The sequence below is a fragment of the Salvia miltiorrhiza genome, chromosome 2 (assembly GCF_028751815.1).
Source record: "Salvia miltiorrhiza cultivar Shanhuang (shh) chromosome 2, IMPLAD_Smil_shh, whole genome shotgun sequence".
In the NCBI taxonomy this organism is placed as follows: Eukaryota; Viridiplantae; Streptophyta; class Magnoliopsida; order Lamiales; family Lamiaceae; genus Salvia; species Salvia miltiorrhiza.
This window is the reverse complement of record NC_080388.1, coordinates 53,692,100-53,711,385: the sequence shown is the minus strand read 5'-3', so window position 1 is coordinate 53,711,385 and position 19,286 is coordinate 53,692,100. Positions and strand designations below refer to the sequence as shown.

At 35.3% G+C, this 19,286-nt stretch overlaps 2 protein-coding genes and 2 long non-coding RNA genes across 7 annotated transcripts; 2 read left to right on the top strand and 2 right to left on the bottom strand.

Annotated features, from left to right (window-relative positions):
• The first annotated feature begins 397 nt into the window (after positions 1–397).
• Positions 398–1,295, top strand: LOC131010233 (uncharacterized). The gene is made up of 2 exons (XR_009096513.1): positions 398–626; positions 1,022–1,295. It is a non-coding gene; the product is annotated as an uncharacterized LOC131010233 (long non-coding RNA).
• A 1,666-nt stretch (positions 1,296–2,961) lies between these two features.
• LOC131010229 (protein NRT1/ PTR FAMILY 5.10-like) lies at positions 2,962–5,300 on the bottom strand. 2 transcript variants are annotated; one of them, XM_057937654.1, is made up of 3 exons: positions 5,162–5,300; positions 4,654–4,871; positions 2,962–4,255 (listed from the first exon to the last, which is right to left on the bottom strand). In XM_057937654.1, exons 1-3 carry the CDS (start codon positions 5,298–5,300, stop codon positions 3,056–3,058), a joined length of 1,557 nt encoding a protein of 518 aa, XP_057793637.1. In that variant the 3' UTR covers positions 2,962–3,055. The 2 variants fall into 2 exon arrangements, with proteins under 2 accessions (XP_057793637.1, XP_057793638.1); XM_057937655.1 differs by having other exon boundaries at positions 2,962–4,144.
• LOC131010231 (uncharacterized) lies at positions 4,627–5,469 on the top strand. The gene is made up of 2 exons (XR_009096511.1): positions 4,627–4,812; positions 5,180–5,469. It is a non-coding gene; the product is annotated as an uncharacterized LOC131010231 (long non-coding RNA).
• Positions 5,470–8,399: 2,930 nt separating this feature from the next.
• On the bottom strand, positions 8,400–11,684 carry LOC131010227 (protein NRT1/ PTR FAMILY 5.10-like). Of its 3 annotated transcripts, none has more exons than XM_057937650.1 (4): positions 11,316–11,684; positions 10,750–10,967; positions 9,382–9,878; positions 8,400–9,313 (listed from the first exon to the last, which is right to left on the bottom strand). In XM_057937650.1, exons 1-4 carry the CDS (start codon positions 11,476–11,478, stop codon positions 8,509–8,511), a joined length of 1,683 nt encoding a protein of 560 aa, XP_057793633.1. In that variant the 5' UTR covers positions 11,479–11,684; the 3' UTR covers positions 8,400–8,508. The 3 variants fall into 3 exon arrangements, with proteins under 3 accessions (XP_057793633.1, XP_057793634.1, XP_057793635.1); XM_057937651.1 differs by having other exon boundaries at positions 8,400–9,301; XM_057937652.1 differs by having other exon boundaries at positions 9,382–9,791.
• Between the last annotated feature and the right edge of the window lie 7,602 nt (positions 11,685–19,286).

Below are 19,286 nucleotides of genomic sequence, written 5' to 3'. Positions count from 1 at the left end.
TAAGTTTTCATTACATTATCTTTTGAACTGTTAGTATGGCTCAAATGGTAGCCATTGTGAGATTTTAAAATTTTAGATGAGCATGTATCTAAGTGTATTTATTCTTTTTTTATATATATTTTAGATGAGCATGTATCTAGGTAGTAAATGGAGATTAGGTTGGGGGATGGCTGTGTTCCATCCCATTTTGTTGCTGTGGTGATGGCTTGGAGCCGCGTATGTGCTTTTGTGTTTGATTTATAGAAGCCATTCCATTTTCTTAAGTATCTATTGACAGTTCAATTTTGATATGTGCATCAGTTATGTCTCTTCATGCCCTCATTTGATGTTTAAATATATTTTCTTAAGTGGTCCTGGATGTTTAGTAGTAAACAAGTTTTCTGCTATTGCAAGGCTCAAAGTTCTACATTATCATTTTGTTCATCTCACCTAAAATATGTTGTTTGACGTGATATTAGTTGGATCCAGAGCTGGAATTTGATCCTCTTGGTCTACTTCCAAACGCTGGTGTAGTAGTTGTTGTTTCCCAGAGAATGTCGTTTTCACCATGTACAGAGTTCCCATGTTTTGAGCCGTGTCCTCAAGCTCAAGCCATATTACACTGTCTACTTCGGCATCTTCTTCAGGTAAATAAGTGAAAAATGTTGGCTATCAATAAATGAGATTCTCTTCTGTGGCATAGCACTTGTTATGAAATTTAGAATAGAGGCCAGTTCATCTCTAAAACACTTCTTTTCTGATGTTCTACTCTAATGTGAGAGGCATCAATGTGATCTTATTGAACTATCATGATAGTTTTTTGCTAACATGAGCTCAACATCAGTCAATAGAAGAATTAGCATCCATTACTTTGTTTCTTCACTGATGAATTGGCCCTAGGGTGGTTTAACTCATGCTTCTTAGTCTGGGTTTGAAACTATTATTTCTTTAAATAAAACTTATTTTCCCGAAAAATTAGGAGAAGTTCTTGCATGTCGCATAGCTCTATATCAATAAGTTTTGATTATGAGTTTTACTGCAGAGAGACAAGAGGGAAGAAGCTCTACGCGTTGCTCAATTATCAGCAGAGAAACCACATTTTTCTCATTGCCTGGAATGGCTTCTATTTACAGTTTTTGATGCTGATATTGGCTAGGCTTCCACCTGGACCCACTGGACCCACTCCACCCACTGGACCATCATCTTGATTATGTTGTGTCTTTGTATTTTGAATACTTGAATATTTCTATTATATATTTGTGAACACTTGAATATTTTGTTAAGTTATGACTCTTCGAATGCTAATTTAAATTTCATTTGGTGTTTTCAATATTGATGGTTATATAATTGAAAAGAAGCGTGTAACAGGACGTCGTTAAATTGTATAATGCAAATTTAAAAAAAAAATGTATTAAAAAAATACCGACGGAATTTAATTCCGTTGCTAATACCCGCACGAAAATCACCGACGGAATTTGTTTCCGTCGTTAACAGAGACGGGTATTTACCGACGGAATTTGATTCCGTTGCTAATCGCGACGGAAACTTCCGTTGCTATTTCCGTCGTTAAGTCCAGACGACGCCAACGTCGCCCCCTCGAAGCCGACGGGCATTCCGTTGCTATTTCCGTCGGTAAAAATTTTACCGACCATATTTAAAGCGACGTACGCGCGGCGTCGTTAATCCGTCGGTATTAGTTTTTACCGACGGAATTTTTGGCTTTACCGACGGAATTTTCCGTCGGTAATCGGCCAGATTCTTGTAGTGTATACAATATGAGATTGATTCTATTTTTCAACATGATCATATTTATGACATGCGGGCATAGTTATGCCTAGTGAGTATAATTATGTCATTTCATCATGGCAAAAAATAGGTGAATATGCAAAATGAGAAAAAAAAAATAGTTGAGTAATTTTAATAAAGATTTTAAAGTTCATGTGCAAAATGAGAATTTTTCGAAAGTTTAGTAATTTATATGCAATTAATACTTAAATTAAATAATATTAAAATAATTATACAATAAATCCTAGCAACAAATAAATTACGAAGAGTTAACTAATCAGAATAGAAACTATTAATGATAATTATTATGTATAGAAAACTTAATGAAGTGAAAAGCTACATTGAAAATATCATCATAAGTTAGAATGTGAAGTTCTAAAAATTCATAACTAGAATCAATTGTTCAAATTACAAAAGGGCAGTTGCAAAACAAATCATTAGTTTATATTATGTTTGCAACTTTGATCACATTTTTATTCATTTTCACATAAATATCAAATATTTCTAAATCTTGTAGTTGAGGGTTAATGACTGAAAAAACGAAGCGAATACAACCGACAACTAAAATTCTGTAGAGAAAGATAAATGACGTCGTTTAGTGTGCGCAATTAAGCACAGAATTGATAATATTTGAGCTTTATATAGAATTCAATTTATTTTGCAATTAACCTTCTAATGCATTTGACGATTAAGCGCAGTTTGTTGGTAATACGCTTCTCCTCCAACCAATACGTCGGGGTTCGAGTCACCTAGAGGGCTAGAGTGTGAGTGTGTTTTTCCTTTGTTTGGGTAATAATATTTTAAAAAAAAAACCTTCTAATGCACTATTTAATTTGTTCAGAATTATTATTAATTATAATAATTTTATCTTCTAATGCATATTTCTTTTATGATAAGAACAATTAGGTTGACTAGCATTAAAATAAGTTTTTATATATTATGATTATTAATATTTCAAAATTCTTATTTTACTAAATTTTTGGATCTATAATGCATCTGTTATTATTTTGAATGTATAAACATCAAAAGTTAAAGTTTAATATTATTATATTAAATTAATAATTATAAATTGTTTCATGTATATTGTGCAGAGTAATCCCTATATATGCGAGTAATACTTAAAAACAAATATTAACTAATCTATGAAAAATCGAACAACGAAAAAAGTTAAACATATTTTTTTATAAAATCATGATATAAGACAATAATTAATATTGAATTTATTTTGAAATAAGTAGTACTAGTTTTTTTTGGAACAAATAAAACACTTGTTCTTGAGTGTCTGGAGACGCTAAATCTTGTAAACATAGGAGTTTGCAAAGTAAAAATAGGGCAGCAATGTAGCTGCAGTAATCCCCACTAACAACCAATAGAAATAGTCAAGATGTGCTCGGTTCAAGTTGTCGGAAAACCAACCGATGCCATCAGCTCGGCTCGTGATGGAGTCAATTATTGATATCAAAAATCCGCTGATGAAACTGCCCACACCAAATATACTAAGGTACAAAGCCGAGCCTAGGCTTTTAAGGTCATTAGGAACTTGATCATACATGAACTCTTGAAGACCAACCATTGTGAATACATCCGCAATCCCAAGAAGCACATATTGCGGTGCCAACCACCACACACTCATCGGGACCGTCGCCTCAGGCCGGTCCAGCAGCCCGTGCTTAATAGCGACGGAGATGCGTTGCCTCTCCACAATGGCGGCAACCACCATGAAAACAATCGATAGAGATATCCCGGCGCCAATTCTTTCGAGCGTTGTAATGCCCATGGATCTCTTGGTCATAGCTCTTGCTGTTGGGACCAAGATACGGTCGTATACGGGGATGAAGGCCACGATGGATAGTCCAGTGAGGCACTGCAAAGAAGCCGACGGTATTTGAAGGCCAAAGGCTAATGATCGGTCCATCGTGGCCCCCTGCTTCGTGAACAAAGTGGTTGCCTGTGCAAACATAACTGCATATCCCAAACATGAGGCCCAAATTGGGGCGATACGAACAAGTTCCTTGGCTTCTTCGATTCCAGAGGATTGTTCTGGATCTTCTGGTTCGGCCCTTGCTGCTGCTGCTGCAAGGGCCGAACTAATTCTGACAAACGGGTTCTTCTGACTGCTTCTTACTCGGAACCTATAAGTCGTGGATCCAAGTAGGTAAACAACTAGTGCAAAGCACATCATGATGCATGGGATTCCAAAACCTAGTTCCCAGCTTAGATTTTCTTGAATGTAGCTCAAAACCAATTGAGCTACACAAATGCCTGCATTCATTGAAAAATACCACCAATTGAAGAATGAGCTCTTTGCTACGAGCTCTGTTTCGTCTTCCTCATCGAATTGATCGGCTCCTAAGGCTTGCACGCATGGCTTATGGCCGCCCTGCGCAAAGGCTACTAAATATATAGAGAAGAAGAAGAATGCAACTTCAAAGAGAGGAGGAGAGGAGTTGGATGAATGAAGTGCAGCAGATAAAGACAAGAGCCCAAGACCCTGTAATTCGTTGAAATTCATCGTTACAACAAACTCATCATATTTTAACATCTTGTATTATAAATATAAATAAATTCATCATTTTTCATAATGAATTTGCATTTAAAATAAAAATAAAATTAGAAAAAGTAAAATGGTAATAGATATTAAAATAGTATAATTAATGTATGTGAAAAGTAAAAAAGACAATTTTTTGGTACCATAAGCTTAATTAATTAATTAGTTCATCAAGTGAAAGAATTATTTTTTGGACGACCGAAAAGGGAATAAGAGAGAATCATTAAAAGTAAAATATTATAACAAGGTGACAAATTTTCCTATTTGGAGATGAGTAATAAATTAGCAAAAAAGATGAATACAATTTTAATTCTACAAAATTGAGATTGTTGGATACTAACCAAGATGTAGAGCAGAGAGGCAATGATAATGGTACGATATCGGCCGAGAAAGGAATCGGCGACGAAAGCCCCCAGCAGCGGCAGCAGCATCGCCGCCCCGTTCCAGGCGTTGACAGCTGCCGCGGCGGCGGCCGTGGATTCTCCCAACGGGCCCGTCAGGTAAGTGATCAGATTCGAACTTATTCCATAATACGCAAATCTCTCTGCTACTTCGACACCTAATGATTGAAATTCATTGTTCAAAACAATGAAATAACATTAAATCTAAATTAAATCCCAAAATTATAGATTATATTATTATTAGAGTTAATTATAGTTTATAGCCAAGGTTCGCGGGCGCCATTTGTTGCACCAACTTTTAGGCGCAACATACTCATGGTTCATAATTAAACAATTTCTTCCGGTTCAGGTCATACAAAAAATTAATACAAAGTGAAATTTGTTGAAAGTTTATGCTATGAATTGTAATTAACCCTTACTACTATTATATAAGTTTCATTAACAATACCAATGATGAAGGAAGCAGATTTCCAAGAGCCGGATTTCGATCGGTGAGCGGGGCCTCCATCGAAGGCGACGGCACCGGTCACGACGTCACCCAGCAGCGGCGTTGAGTCATCTCCAGTGGCGGCTTCGGTAGTCATCATTCTCTCTCTTTTTCTTGATATTTGAAAACTAAGATTGATCAGTTTGCAAGGAATACAGTTGAAAGAGTTTACAACTCTTTTCAAGATTTGGCAATATCTTGTGATGTTTCAAACGTTGAAAAAGTCGTGTGTAACAATCGGAGTTAATCATAATTTCATTTAATTTCTATATTCTACGCACGATTGGTGATTTATAGATTAGAAAGAAAGATTAGCAGAATCGCATTATTTTTAAACATGCACACTGAATTTCAATGAAAATAGATATTTTAATCAAACATGTGTGATTGGTGGAATAAGGATATCGAGAAGACTTAGAAAAAGATGATGGTATATGATATGCGGGCGACTTTTGTGGCTCACAGTCACAGCTCTGGCGATCGATGGGAATCAGTACTTATCTAAGTAGTTTCAATAATTAGTTGATGTCTCAATAATTGAGGATTGTTATATGTTGTTGTTCGTTTTATTATCATGTTAGTAATAGTTTTTTTTGAGATAATCATGTTAGTAATAGTATGAACTATAAAAGCACTCAAAATCAATTACTTGCATAAATAAAAGAAGCACTAGATACTTGTGTTAGCTAATTTAACGAGTCAAAATACACCTCCCTTCATCCCTAAAAATTATGGTGCAATGGAGATGACACGTGAGACAAAAAAAAAAGTATAATAATTCTGTTTTAAGTGGAGATTGAGTCCCCTATATCTTTTATAAATAATGAATGGGGATAAAGTTTTTTATTAATATAATTTTTTAGGTCATTTCTAAATAAACAAATATCACAATTTTCAGGAACGTACCGATACGATAATAATATCACAATTTTTAGTAACAAATGGAGTATTAAACGATATTTAGGGGCACTAGGAGAAAGAGCATACGTTCTATGCATAATCAATGTCATTTTATTTGATCAAAGTAAAAAATATAAATATTAATTATATTTAAATTTTTAATTAGCAGTTTGGTCTATTTGATTTTATAACTATAGCAAAACCTCTTTAAGATAATACTTAAATAAATTAATAAATTATATAAACTAATAAAGTTATTTGGTCCTGAATTAGGCCAGTTTAAAAAAATAATCAAATTAATAAAATAATACTCCCTCTATCCTCATAAAATGTACTATCAAATTTGTTACTATTTTTTTGTTCGTCTTCATAAAATGTAGTATGTAGTATATTTTTGATAAGTTTTCCACTCACAATAAAATGAGACTCTCATTCCACTCACAACACATTCAATCACTTTATTCAAACTCGTGTCATTTAAAGTGGATACATTTTATGAGGATGAAGGGAGTACTCCCTCTGTCCACCAAAAGAGTACTCATATTTTATTTTTGGTTCGTCTATCAAATGAATATCCATTTCCTCTTTTGATAAGTGTACTCCAGACAAGCCACTCACAATAAAAGTGAGACATTTATTTTACTCACACACACTTAATCAATTTCTTAAAATTTGTGTCATACACAAATGTGTACTGATTAAGTAGTTAGATTTTATAGGATATTTATCTGTTTCAGAATTCTAAAATGAGTTCCATATATATACACAAGATCTTAAATAATACCTCCTCTGTCCACGAAAGAACTTCATATTTTTCCTTTACGTCCACAGAAGAACTTCTTATTTATTTTAGGATTATACATATATACCACTTAAAAATACCTCATTTACCCTTCCTTTTCCACCAACATAATAAATTATTAATGTTACCTCTTATGAGGTTCCACAGAAGAACTTCCTATTTATTTTTCCTTTGACTTGATAAACTCGTTTCGCAGGGTTATCTTCAGTTGGACACCAAGAGAAGGAAATTCCATTGCTCATAAGTTAGCTTCGTTTGCTCTTTCTTCGTTGTTTAATGTTACCTCTTATGAGGTTCTTCCTTCTGTTTTGAACTCTGTTTCGGCTGTTTAATGAAGTTGTCTTCTTGTTGGCTCAAAAAAAAATATATATATTATTAATATTTTTTCATCATTCTCAATACACTTAACAACCTTTTATTAAAATTCATGTCACTCCCACCTAGAAAGTTCTTCCGTGGACGGAGGGAGAATATATTTTTATAGTAGTTTAATATCTAATGAATTTAATATATTTTTCTAAATATGTAACATACTTCATCCGTCCTCGATAAGTGTAGCCTTTCTATTTTAGGACATATACCTTTCTATTTTACCCTCATTGACACAATATTTACAAAAAACTCATCTCCCACACACTATTTATTAATTAACTAACAATTCTATTTTGGTGGATCCTTTCTTTACTTTATACACATCTGTTGACATTTTCTTAAAACAGGTGTCCTCCTATCCACATCACACTTATTATGGACGAAGAGAGTATAATTTATACAATTATGCTTGAAATTAAAAATATAATAAAGATATAACAGACAATTTTTGTAATTTATGCCAAAGACAATTTTTATATTAATAAAAATATTTAGAAAAATAGTTTTGAGGGAGTTAAAATGGTTTTTTTTCTTGACAGTGGGAGGTGACAAAGCCTTAAACTCTATCAAATACTAAATATTCTCGTAGTCCATGAAATGTCTTCTTAAATTTTTATTTTTATTCGTCTACAAAATATCTTTCTAATCTATTCATTAAAATAACTTCACTGACTATACATATTAATACATATCTTACACGTATTTGTATACACTGTCATTAAGGGAGCCTTCAATGAATAAAAATTCTAGTTCTCACAACAAGAAATCACAATTGGAGATTTTAGAAATCACCCACCTCCCAAAAACTTCTCTTGGCCCCCGCTAACAACTTTTAATATTTTTGTTTGGTTTTTTTTTTTTTTTTTTTTTTTTTTTACAAAAATCTGGTGGTGTGCTAGTAATTGGTTCGGATATCGATATCTATGATCTATCTAACAAATAATGATCATAAGACATTTTCAATCAAAGTTAATTTTACAAACTCAAAGAAGCTCTTAATTACAAACTCATAATTTTACAAATTATGATCCTAAGACTATTGTTTTTTTTTTTTTTGAGTCATAATGCCAAGACTATTGTTAAATGCAATAGAAAACAAAATACTAATGTCAAACAATAATAGAAGATTCCAATTCGAACTCATCCCATTTACCTCATACCTAATCTACAAAATAAATCTTACATTAATACTTGATTTATATACAGAGTTATAGTTGCATAGATAATAAATACTCTAATAAGAATACTCCAAATCTCTTCCCTTATAAACATAAGATTTTGCAAAGAAAGCATAAGCTAACATCACAAGTGCACTAATCCCTGCTAGCAACCAGTAGAAATAATCAACATGCGCTCGATTCATGTTGGCGGCGAACCAACTATCGTGCCCAGCTCGGCTGGTGATGGACTCGATTAAAGCTATTAAAAAACTGCTTAAGAAATCCCCAATTCCCAAGATACTAAGGTACAAGGCAAGCCCCATACTTTTCAAGTCACTAGGGACTTGATCATAGAAGAATTCCTGAAGCCCAACCATCACAAACACGTCCGCCAAACCGAACAGCACGTACTGGGGCGCCAGCCACCACACGCTCATCGGGAGAGTCGCGCCCGCGTCGTCCACCAGCCCGTACTCGGCCGCAGTGGCGAGGCGCCGCATCTCAACGAGCGCGGCAATCACCATAGAGAGCAACGACAGGAACAATCCAGCTCCGATTCGCTGGAGCATGGATATTCCTGTGGGTCGCCTGGTCACGGCCCGGGCAGCCGGGACCAGGACCCAGTCGTAGACCGGCATGAGGACGACGACAGCCAGGCATGCCAGGGACTGCAGCGTGGCGGCGGGAATCTCGAGGCCGTGATAGATCTCACGGTTCATTGTTTGGCCCTGTTTGGTGAACAATGTGGAGCTTTGCGAGATCACGACCGCAAAGCCCAAACACGTGCACCAAATGGGGAGGAGGCTGAGGAGCGCCCTGGCGTCGTCAATGTCCCGCCCACTACACCTGCACCCTTCGGATGTGGCCCTGTCGACAATCCTGCCACAGCTCAGGCATAAATGAACCAGATAGACGTGACATCAGAATCATCTATAACGACAACTTACTTCATTCTGGTTTGCTCTGATGCAGAAGGGGTGGTGTGACGATTCCCCACCGCGTTCATGAAGACGCGGCCGATCCTAATGAAGGGATTCTTCGCATCAGTGTGTAGGCGAAAGCGGTAGGTGAAGGAGCCGAGCAAGTAAAGAAGGAGGGCAAGGATCATGACGAAGCAGGGGATCCCGAAGCCGAGTTCCCAGCTGAGATTATCTTGAATATAGTTCAAGATCAAGAGGGCTAGCAGAGCGCCTGCATTCATCGCGAAATACCACCAGTTGAAGAAGGAGCTTTTGGATTTGGACTCATTGATGTCGTCCCCGTCGAACTGATCGGCCCCGAAAGCTTGTATGCAAGGCCTCATTCCGCCTTCGGCAAATGCAGCCAAGTAGAGAGAGAGGTAGAAGAAAACGAGTTCCTGCAAAGGAGGAGAGCACTCCGAGGTATTTGCTTCGGCTTTGCACTCATAGTGAAGGGAAGCCGAGAGAGACAAGAAGCCCAAGCTCTATTCGTTTTATCAGAATTCCCAAGTTATAAACGTGGCAGACTGAAATGCTCTAATTGAGACTAATGCTGGTGCATGCCAATGTTACGAGTTTGAGGTTAAAATTACTTTAGAAACTTGTATCCAAAGAGTCAATGCGTCTCATTATTATCTACTCCCTCCGTCCTTATAAAATGTATCCATTTTCACATTACACGAGCTTTAATAAAGTGGTTGAATGTATTATGAGTGAAGTAAAGATCTCACTTTATTGTGAATGAAAAACTTACCAAAAATAGATTGAATACATTTTATGAGGACGGAGAGAATATATTACTTTGATAGTATTTTTTATATATAACATTATGATTTATATTTAATCTTTATTTCAAATAATTGAAGTTATTAAAGAAAAGTTATATACCCTAACCTCGAATGTAATATCAACATTAACTAATAGTAGTAAAATTAAATGGTAAAAATAATTATATACCCTAAATGTTTTAGGATGGAATAAGCTTTAATTAATAATTACAAAAATATACTGAAGCATATAAAAATAAAATAAAATAAAATAAAAGATAAAAATGTGTTACAAGTCAAAATGTGTAAGACAGACAGATCATAACGCTAACAAAAGTTAAAAATATGCTATTGATATGATTTAATTTGGGCTAGATCTTGACTCGTTTTACAAATTTGGACTCACGAGACAATCACACTCTTTAAAGAGGTACCTTATTTTTATATATTTAGTCCAAATACAATAATTTTCTTATATTCAATATAACTATAACAAAAGAAAAATTATACAAAGTGAAAATTAAAATTCTATGAGTTGTGCAAATGGAAATTTGTGGTGGTGAGTAGTAGCTACGTAGTACGTACTAACCAAAATGTAGACCACAACGGAAATAATAATGGTACGGTATCTGCCCAAAAATGAGTCGGCCACGAAAGCACCCAACAGCGGCAGAAGCGCCGCCGCGCCGTTCCATGCATTGACGTTTGCGGCCGCAGACGCCGTCGATTGTCCTAACGGCCCCGTCAGATAGGTGATGAGATTTGAACTTATTCCGTTACATGCAAATTTCTCCGCCACTTCCACGCCTAATCACAACAATAGGGGTTTAATCAGTTTGGCCAACTTTTAAGGAGATATTTAACTACCACAAACTTCAAGGCTCGCTCAATAATTAAATTATACATAAAAAAAAACAAAATTGTACATAGAAAAAAAATAATTATTCAAGCACTGCAACACAGCATAGATCCCATTTTCCAACATTTCTTATGTTTCCGGAATTAATTTATTATGTCGTTACTAAAAATTGAGCTTACAAAAACTACACACCATCAATTACAATAATCAATTATGAAGTAAGAAAGTTGAAAATTAGATGCTAAATATAATTATAAAATCACAATTATAAAATTTAAATGCAAGAACGATCATACCTATGATGAAAGAAGCGGACTTCCATAATCCGGATTTGGATCGAACGGCGGGGCGGCCTTTAAAATCGACAAAGCCCGCCACCACATCATCTACATCTACATCTACATCTACTAGCCGAGTTTGCGCTTCGGAAAGGCCACCACTGTCAACTCCGATATCCATTCTCTCTCTCTCTCTCTCTCTCTCTCATCCAATTTGGTCCAAATTAATTAGTATTGAAAATTCAGATTGATTTGAGCATTAACTCGACAAATTCAAATAGTAATCATGTCTTTTCATGATATTTTTGAAAATGCTTTTATATATCCAAGACTAGCTAAGAATATTCTGGTGTCATATATGCTTTTCTTACCCAAAGAAAGGGCTTACTGGCTGAAATATTAGTTTTCACATGGACGCTTCACTTATAGAAATTCAGTGTTAATATATACTTATTTGAATAGTCATGTAATAAATAACGTACGTAACATTCAACACACATAATTAGTATTTGTGATAGAAAAATGAAAGACGTTATAAATGTAAGACTACAATTATCAACGACTTTTGACAACCGGTTATAACTAAAAGACAAAATTAAAATAATTAAATAAACGTTAAAATAGATAAAACTAATGACCGGTTATAAAAAAAGTTGCAGATCAACTTCTGACAACCTCTTCAAAATGAATTTTATAAAAATAGTTATGACACGTGGCATATTAGGCATATTATTATTGGATGAATAAATTGATAATTAAATAAAAAAATATATATATTTTAGGTTGAATTGAGTCATTAATAAAACATATAGATTGTTGAATTGTAGATTGTGTATGTGAAAGAGAGAGAAATGATTTTTTTATTAAAAAGTTGGGTTGGTGTAGGTTATTGATAAAGATAGTCTAATAGAGTGAGACGTATCCACTTGTAGTGCTTAATTTATTTCCTTAATTTTTATGGGTGCGTTTACTTCGATGAAAAATGAGAAAAAAAAAATAATTTAATTTTCACTATTTTTTTTAAAAAAATTTCACATGTTTATTATGATAGAAAATTTTCTTTTGACGACGTGGGATATTTTATCGGACAGCTCATTTTCATTCATTTTCTCTCCAATTCGTTGTTATCTTTGGATAGTGGTGTAAGAATATTTTCCAATATTGTCTTATCTTTTCGTCCCTATATGATGAAAAAAAGGAAAAAACACACCTTTAAAATATAAGTACTCCCTCTGTCCCACCTCACTTGATCTTAGTTCATTTCACCGCAATATATTTAAGAGAGTAAGATTGTCGTGAAAAGTATGAGGGTTTATAATATCTATTGTAGTGAAAATTTATTACCCAAAAATTTTTTATTTATTAAATTGAGGTTTATTATAAAAGAAAAAGAAAAAGGAATCCCTTGAAAGCACAAAACGCAGACTAAGGGCACGAAACTCGAAAAGAGATCGTTAAACAAAGAAACCTGAAGACACTAGCAATCCCATAAATCAGGATAGTCGTCCATCTCATCTGACCAACGTCTATGAACTATATTATTCATTGCACTCATGCTATCACTATTGCTACAATCAACCACAAAGTTAGTTGGCTTGTAGCCCATTTCCCCCGTATTTCTGAGGCGACTTTTTATGCTACCTTCCGGAACCGCTTGCATCGGCTCCCTTTCCATGCCCTTTCCCGTGCCCTTTGGGCGGCCACGTCCCCGCTTGGTCGTCTTGTCCGAGAGTAATTGCATCCCCTGACTAACCTGCTCCTCTAACCGACTAATGCGACTAGAAATATTGTCCGGGCCAAGAGCGGACAAATCCTTGTTACCTTCATGCGAAACACCCCCGCTTTTGTCCAAAGTTGGGTCACGTTCGAGAGCATCAGCTGTGTCGTCAATAATCGGTCTGTTCAAACCCGCGCCATCCGGAGCCTCCATCTCCAAAGTTTCCTCCACATCCGAGTCCTCCTCGTTAATGACCAAGTCACTATCTTTAATCACATCTTTATCCCCCTGAATCGGAACCTGGATTTTTTCCAACAAATCCGGCTCAGATAAATGAACCCCGAAAGACGTTTCAGAAATAGGATCCACGCTCATATCCAAACAAGTCTCCGCATTATTCTCCAAGTCCAGAGCCTGAAATGCATTTCGCGTCTCGACAGCCTGTTTCTCAAGAGCCGGAACAGCAGTCTGTTTTTTTACCGCCTGTTCGGCAACCTTTGACCAAGCCGCAGCAGGTTTAGCATGAGTCTTCCCAAAAGTAGAAGCCAAATGAGCTTTAGGCTTAACCGACACCTTCTTGCCCTTGTTTTCATTATCAGTAGCAGACTCGATAGGAATTGCGACATTCTGATCTGCTTCCAGAGCTTCTTTATTGTCCTGGCTGTCCTTCTGCTTAACCTTTGTACACTTTTCCACCTGATGTCCAGTTATGCGGCAATTCGAGCAAAAGAAAGGCAATTGCTCATAGCTAAACTCGACATAGAAAGGATGTTCACAATCTATAAGCATCGATTCCTGCAATGGCTGAGCGAGATCCAGCTCAATAAGCACACGAATGAAATGGCCGACCTCTCCATGAGCTGATACACCATCAATTTTGATTGGAAAACCAATAATTCTAGCGATTGCTGTTATTACCTCAGGATCCCAAAACTCATTCGGTAGGTAATAAATCCGAACCCAAACTTGACATATAGAAGAGACTTCCTTGTAGGGATTGAAACATGGGACCCAATCGCGGAGGCGGATGGAACCCGCAGTCAGATCCCAAACAATTTTAGCTTTCGCAAGTTTTTTATCTTCAAGAGTAGAGAATTTCATGGTGAAGAAACCCTTACCCAAAGTGAGAAGCTTCCACTCTGATTGGATACCCCACAAATTGTTGAGTTCAATCTTCAACTGATGAAACACCTATTACCCAAAAATAAAATAGTTCAAATCGAATGAAACACCCGAAAGAAAACTAGACAAAGCAAAGTGGGACGAAGGGAGTAATTTTTTGATGAACTTGATAATAAAGTTTAATTGGAGTAAACTACTTTATTTTTCATTCTAAAACTCCCAATAGCATAATTTTTGTGATTAGGGCTGCGTTTACTTTGATGGATAAATTTATCCATGAAAAATAATGAATAACAAAAATTTATTATGCCTTTAAATGTCTCATTCTTTTATAATATTTGACACAAAAACATTTTTCATTCCTTATTTTTACTTCAAGGATGGATAATATTATCCCTCTATTTTTGGAGGGATAATATTATTCATCCTTGAAGTGAAAATAAGGAAGGAAAAATCGTGAACTTCTCTTTTGTGTAAAATGTGGGAAAAGAAATGAGATATTTAAATACATAAATTTTTGTTATCTATTTTTTTCCATGGATAAATTTATCCATCAAAGTAAACGCAGCCTAAGGGTGTGTTTTTTTTTATGGATAAACTTTTCATGGAAAAAGGAGAGATAACAAAAATTTATACCTTTAAATGCTTCATTTCTTTTCCGTCATTTTTTACAAAAGAGAAGTTCACAATTTTTCATTCCTTGATAATATATTATCCCTCCTTAAAATGAAAAAGAAGGAATGAAAAATTGTGAGCTTCTCTTTTGTATAAAATGATGGAAAGGAAAAAAGGTATTTAAAGGCATAAATTTTAATTTATTTTCCCTCATTTTTTCATGATAAATTTATCGAACACACTCTAATGAAAAATTCTTCATTTTTTCATGGCAGTAGACCAGTAGTCTAAATCATCAATATAAGGGGGGTGTATTCGTTGTGGAGTTTAATAGATTTCTATGGATTTTAAAAGTCTGGGTGTATTCGTTTCAGACTTTTAAAAGTCTGCAGAAATCTGGGTGTATTCGTTCAAGACTTTTAAAAGTCCATATAAATCTTGGTGTATTCGTTTCAGACTTTTTAAAATCCATACAAATCTTGGTGTATTCGTTATTCCATTGACTTCAAATCCGGAATGACTTTCATGGATTTCATCCAAAAAATACACATGACGAAATCCGGCCAAGAACCACGAGAATTGAAATCCATGGAGTTTTGAGCGAGCGCTGAGTTCCAGCGACCGCTGGAACTCAGCCACCGTTGAGAGAGTCCAGCAGACGCTGGGTTTCCAGCGGTAAGAGTAGAAAATTGACGAGTGCACAACTAAGGAAATCATTGGGCTGAATCAGGAGGCAGAAACGGACAAAGCAACTAGCAAATGTTAAGAGAATGGCTGATACGATGAAGGAATTTTGCATGCGACGACATCCAAATGCAGATCCTCTCACAATAATTCCAAATAAAACTAAAGACTCGAGCACGCTTATATATGTCTAGGCATGACTCAATAAAATTAACAAGTGCTGGTTTCTTTGCTGGACCTTTGAAACTCACGTCCTATGTCCAACTCGACACACAAGAAAGAAAAGTGAAAAGAAAAGGAAACATAAGATCACTAGTCTTCTACATTTAAGTAGCTCTAGCAGACCAGCCACTCGCCTCAGCACCTTTGCAGATAGTGAGGCCCAGCGCTCGCTGGGAATAGACCAGCCACTCGCCTCAGCACCTTTGCAGCTAGTGAGGCCCAGCGCTCGCTGGGTTTCCAGCGGTGCTGGGACTCAGCGGACGTTGGCATCATGGATTTCAATTCCAGAATTATCCCCTAAATTCTTCGAAAATCAGTGAAAATCGGGGTGAAATCCAACCACGAATTCTTTGAAAGTCGTCTGGAATCTATGTGAATTCCATGGAATTTAAATTCCACGGACTTTTTAAAGTCTGTGGAAATCCACAGCTAATACACCCCCCTAAATCTAATACGAATCTTGAATTTAACTTTTTTAATGATTTGTTTTGAAGTAACACAAAAAACAAACTTTTCACAATGCCATATTAATCCCGTAATCAACCGTAGTAAAGAGATTTCAAAATGGCAATAATTCGAGTAGCAAGAAATATGACTTAGCTTATTGTCCACTAAATAATAGTAATATTGGTGGCGCATCAGTATCGTGCATATTTTCACAAATATCTCCATTTAAAGTTGAAAGACATGGACAATATTACGATTTCAGCCCTATTAGATTCTTGTGTAATTTCTTTATTTCCAATTTTCCATTATTATTGAGAAATTTACTATCAGCGCAATATATTGGTAACACGTTTTTTCTCCAATTAATAGGTCGAGAGTTTAAGTTACTTAGACCATTAAAGTATGAGTGTGTTTTTCCTTTCGATTCTTAGGTAATAATAATTAAAAAAATTATTATAGAGAAATTCCATAAAAAATAAATTTCATATAAGACGGTATTAATTAATTATAGTTTATTTATGACTTGATCTTTGAGTCTGAGTTGCAAAAATAATTTGATGTTTTGATTAAAATTACAAGTATAGCCCTAGCCTACAATTTTTGGCTCGAAATTCTTACGTGAAAGTCCAAAATTTGGTATATAAAATATGTTTTTCCTTTTTAAACCGACGATTAGTGACTTGTAGATAAAATTATTTTTTATTCCACAATATATAATGTTTGAATGTTTTCACATTTATATTGACACCTACAATATTAGTTGTTTAAATTTATTTCACAAATTAATTGATGAACGTGTCATCTCTCAGATTCTGGACATGTTCCAACTAATAATCTTACACAAAGGTACTTGTGTAAGAAAAATATAAGAACTTTTATATAAGAACTTTTACAAAAAATAATGCAAATCTATCAACATCTAAGGACTAGGGGTATCTTTGGTACTCGACATTAAATTAAAGTAGGTACTTTCATATACACTTAATCAAAGTGGGTATTTCACCTTATTAACACTATATATATTGTCACTAAGAATGCATTATCTTTGGTTGTAAATTTATCATGGAAAAAAGAGAGATAAACAAAATTTCACTTTTTAAATCCTTTCTGCCTTTTTTTCCCTCATTTTCTATAAAATAAAATTTGACTCTTACCAATTCCTCTTTTTCACTACAAATGAGGGATAATATTGTATAATATTATCCATCATATACAATATTATCCCTCATTTATAGTGAAAAAGAGGAATGGATAAGAGTCAAATTCAAATTATAGAAAATGAGGAAAAAGTAAAAATAATTTAAAAGATGAAATTTTATTTATCCTTCATTTTCTCATAATAAATTTACGCATAGACACTTGTTATCACACATACATATAGAAACCAGGTGCAAATATGCACCCAGCTACCAAGCACGCACCCAGCCAGCTACCAAACACCTTTCTGTGGCCCTTGCCGACGACTTTTACTATTTTTGTTTGTTTTGATTTATTTTGTTTTGTTTGTTCTCTTCTTCTTCTTTTATAAAATTCTGGTGGTGTGCTTTTTTTCTTCCTTAATGTGTATTATAGCAAGGTTTTTCTGGGATGTGATTGATACGATGGAATGGAGGTGAGAGTGAAATGGTGATTTCTACTTTCATTTTATTCTTTTACTTGATATATATATTTTTTTTGCAGGAATCATTATTTTTTTTAGAATCATCATTCCTATATTTATGGGAATCAACATTTCTTTCACCTACCATGGTGTTAGCCATTCCATTATTAATCCTTCTAAATTTATGTTTTGACATTTATATTTGTATGAAACATACATTATTATTATTATTATTATTATTATTATTATTATTATTATTATTATTATTTGTTAAAAAACATGTTATCATCATAGAAGAGAGAATTTGTTTCTTGAATATTGTTCTTGTATTTCTTTTTCTTGATTTTTCCTGCTGATACAATCATCCCCTTTTATAGTGTTTAGAAAGGGAGCTGATATTCTACAACATCATGAGGATCCCTACAACATCATGAGGATTCCTACAACATCATGAGGATCCCTACAACATCATGAAGATTCCTACAACATCATGAGGATCCCTATAATTAAGGGATCCTTGATTATCTTTTGACTAACTTTATCTTTTGACTAACTTTTTTATTCTCAACACTCCCCCTCAAGTTGAGTGACGGGATTTCCGATACTCAACTTGGAAAGAACTTCTGAGAAACTTTTGAAATCTACAGCTTTGGTTAGGATATCAGCGAGCTGATCTTCGGACCTCACGAACGGGAGCTCCACAATCTTTTCCTCAATCTTTTCCTTGATGAAGTGCCTATCCACTTCGACATGTTTAGTTCTGTCATGTTGAACTGGGTTCTCAGATATGCTGATGGCAGCCTTGTTGTCGCAGTACATTTGACACGTCTTTGTTGAGTGAAGTCCTAATTCCATCAACAATCTTCTTAGCCAAAGGACTTCGGTTAACCCACTCTTGATCCCTCTGAATTCTGATTCTGCACTTGAGAGAGCTACCACCTTTTGTTTCTTACTCCTCCATGAGACAAGATTCCCTCCGATGAATGCAAAGTATCCAGCTGTTGACTTCCTGTCTACTGGGTTTCCAGCCCAGTCAGCATCTGTGTAAGCTTGTACCTCGAGGTGTTCAGTCTTCTTGAACAGCACTCCATAGTCAAAAGTCTTCTTCAAATATCTCACAATTCTGAGCGCAGCTTCCATGTGGTCAGCCTGTGGTTGGTGCATGAATTGGCTAACAACACCAACAGCATAAGCAATGTCAGGTCGAGTATGGGAAAGATAGATAAGTTTCCCTACCAGACGCTGATATTGTCCTCGATCGGCTAACTGAGCTCCTTCCACAATTTGTAGCCCATGATTTACGATCATAGGAGTTTCTGCTGGCTTGCAATCTAGCATCCCAGTTTCAGCTAGGAGATCTAGAGTATACTTCTTCTGGTTGATGAAGATCCCCTTCTTTGATCTGAGAACTTCAATTCCGAGGAAGTATTTTAGTTTTCCTAAGTCCTTCATTTCGAACTCTTTGAACAAGCTTTCTTTCAACTTTTGAATCTCCTCTGTGTCATCCCCTGTTATAATCATGTCATCAACATAAATAACCAAACAAGAGATTAGATCACCTCGTTTCTTTAAGAATAAGGTG